The sequence below is a fragment of the Entamoeba dispar genome, genomic scaffold, assembly GCF_000209125.1.
Source record: "Entamoeba dispar SAW760 scf_1105229461665 genomic scaffold, whole genome shotgun sequence".
Taxonomy (NCBI): Eukaryota; Evosea; order Mastigamoebida; family Endamoebidae; genus Entamoeba; species Entamoeba dispar.
The window spans coordinates 1-2,129 of NW_001854806.1; the positions used below are offsets into that span (position 1 = coordinate 1).

At 23.6% G+C, this 2,129-nt stretch overlaps 2 protein-coding genes across 2 annotated transcripts, besides 11 other annotated features; both read right to left on the reverse strand.

Moving 5' to 3' along the window:
• Positions 1-96: 96 nt before the first annotated feature.
• Positions 97-239: a microsatellite.
• Positions 128-198: a microsatellite.
• Position 240: 1 nt separating the features above from the next.
• Positions 241-326: a microsatellite.
• Positions 327-432: 106 nt separating this feature from the next.
• On the reverse strand, positions 433-936 carry EDI_080810 (uncharacterized protein; the record flags this gene model as incomplete). The annotated part of the gene is made up of 2 exons (XM_001738713.1): positions 433-814; positions 920-936. The coding sequence occupies 2 exons, from the start codon at positions 934-936 to the stop codon at positions 433-435; spliced, it is 399 nt and encodes a 132-aa protein (XP_001738765.1).
• Positions 628-753: a microsatellite.
• Positions 785-969: a microsatellite.
• Positions 833-982: a microsatellite.
• A 118-nt stretch (positions 983-1,100) lies between these two features.
• On the reverse strand, positions 1,101-1,483 carry EDI_080820 (uncharacterized protein; the record flags this gene model as incomplete). The annotated part of the gene is made up of 2 exons (XM_001738714.1): positions 1,101-1,359; positions 1,386-1,483. The coding sequence occupies 2 exons, from the start codon at positions 1,481-1,483 to the stop codon at positions 1,101-1,103; spliced, it is 357 nt and encodes a 118-aa protein (XP_001738766.1).
• Positions 1,338-1,480: a microsatellite.
• Positions 1,369-1,439: a microsatellite.
• Positions 1,482-1,567: a microsatellite.
• A 301-nt stretch (positions 1,568-1,868) lies between these two features.
• Positions 1,869-1,994: a microsatellite.
• A 75-nt stretch (positions 1,995-2,069) lies between these two features.
• Positions 2,070-2,127: a sequence feature (AT_rich).
• Positions 2,128-2,129: the final 2 nt, after the last annotated feature.

The following is a 2,129-nucleotide window of genomic DNA, read 5'->3' on the forward strand; positions in this document are numbered from 1 at the left end:
AGAATAGTATAAGAGGAATAGAATAGTATAGTATAAAGGGATAAGAATAGCATATAGGTAATAGTATAAAGTAGGTACATCTAATAAGGATATAGGAAGTAAAATACTAAGTAAAATACTAAGGAAGTATAAAAAGATATATACATATATACATGTATAAGTATAATAAATAGAAATAGAAATATAAGAATATATCTACTAAAGAGAAAGAATAAGGGAATAAGGGAATAAAAAAAGAACATAATAATATAATATAATAATATAATAATAAGTGAATAAGATGATAATAATAATAATAGTAGCATAAAGGTTAATAATAATAGTAAAAAAGACGCTTCCGCTTGGGATCGAACCAAGGACCTAACGGTTAACAGCCGTTCGCTCTGCCGACTGAGCCACGGAAGCTTTCAGTAAGCATAAGTTAAGCAGAAGTTAAGCAGAAATGTTAAAGTAGATATGATAAGCAGAAATGATAAAGTAGATATGATAAGCAGAAATGATAAAGTAGAAATAATAAAGTAGATATGATAAAGTAAATATGATAAGCATAAGTTGAATAGGTAATAATAGGATAAAGTTATAAGGAGTAATAAGAAGGGTAATAATAGGATAAACATAATAAGAGGGTACATATATACATATATACATATATAAATATATACATATATAAATATATAAATATATACATAAGTACATATATACATAAAAGAATAAGAAGTACATAAGTACATATATAATATATATATATACATAGAAGAAATAAAAAGTAAAAAGTAAAAAGTAAAAAATAAGAATAAGGTATAGTAAAGATAGTCTATATATAATAGGTATAAAATAAGTAATAAGTAATAAGTAATAAGTAATATATAATATATAAAGAAATATAGAATAAAAAGGAATAAATATAATAAGTCATTACATATATAAAATAAACATAAATAATAAAATAAAATTTAAATAAATATAAAAATATATATAAATATAGTCATAGTCTAGAAGTCAAGAATACTAATAATCTGTGAGCCTTCCTAGCTCAGTCGGTAGAGCGCGCGGCTCTTAACCGCGCGGTCGTGGGTTCGAGCCCCACGGGGGGCGTATTTTTATAATAAGAATAGGTGGTATAAGAGGAAATAGTATAAAGTATAAAGGTATAAAGGTATAAAGGTATAAAGGTATAAATGGTTATAGGTATAAAAGTATAAAAGTATAAAAGTATAAGAATATAAAGGTATAAAGGGATAAGAATAGTATAAGAGGAATAGAATAGTATAGTATAAAGGGATAAGAATAGCATATAGGTAATAGTATAAAGTAGGTACATCTAATAAGGATATAGGAAGTAAAATACTAAGTAAAATACTAAGGAAGTATAAAAAGATATATACATATATACATGTATAAGTATAATAAATAGAAATAGAAATATAAGAATATATCTACTAAAGAGAAAGAATAAGGGAATAAGGGAATAAAAAAAGAACATAATAATATAATATAATAATATAATAATAAGTGAATAAGATGATAATAATAATAATAGTAGCATAAAGGTTAATAATAATAGTAAAAAAGACGCTTCCGCTTGGGATCGAACCAAGGACCTAACGGTTAACAGCCGTTCGCTCTGCCGACTGAGCCACGGAAGCTTTCAGTAAGCATAAGTTAAGCAGAAGTTAAGCAGAAATGTTAAAGTAGATATGATAAGCAGAAATGATAAAGTAGATATGATAAGCAGAAATGATAAAGTAGAAATAATAAAGTAGATATGATAAAGTAAATATGATAAGCATAAGTTGAATAGGTAATAATAGGATAAAGTTATAAGGAGTAATAAGAAGGGTAATAATAGGATAAACATAATAAGAGGGTACATATATACATATATACATATATAAATATATACATATATAAATATATAAATATATACATAAGTACATATATACATAAAAGAATAAGAAGTACATAAGTACATATATAATATATATATATACATAGAAGAAATAAAAAGTAAAAAGTAAAAAGTAAAAAATAAGAATAAGGTATAGTAAAGATAGTCTATATATAATAGGTATAAAATAAGTAATAAGTAATAAGTAATAAGTAATATATAATATATAAAGAAATATAGA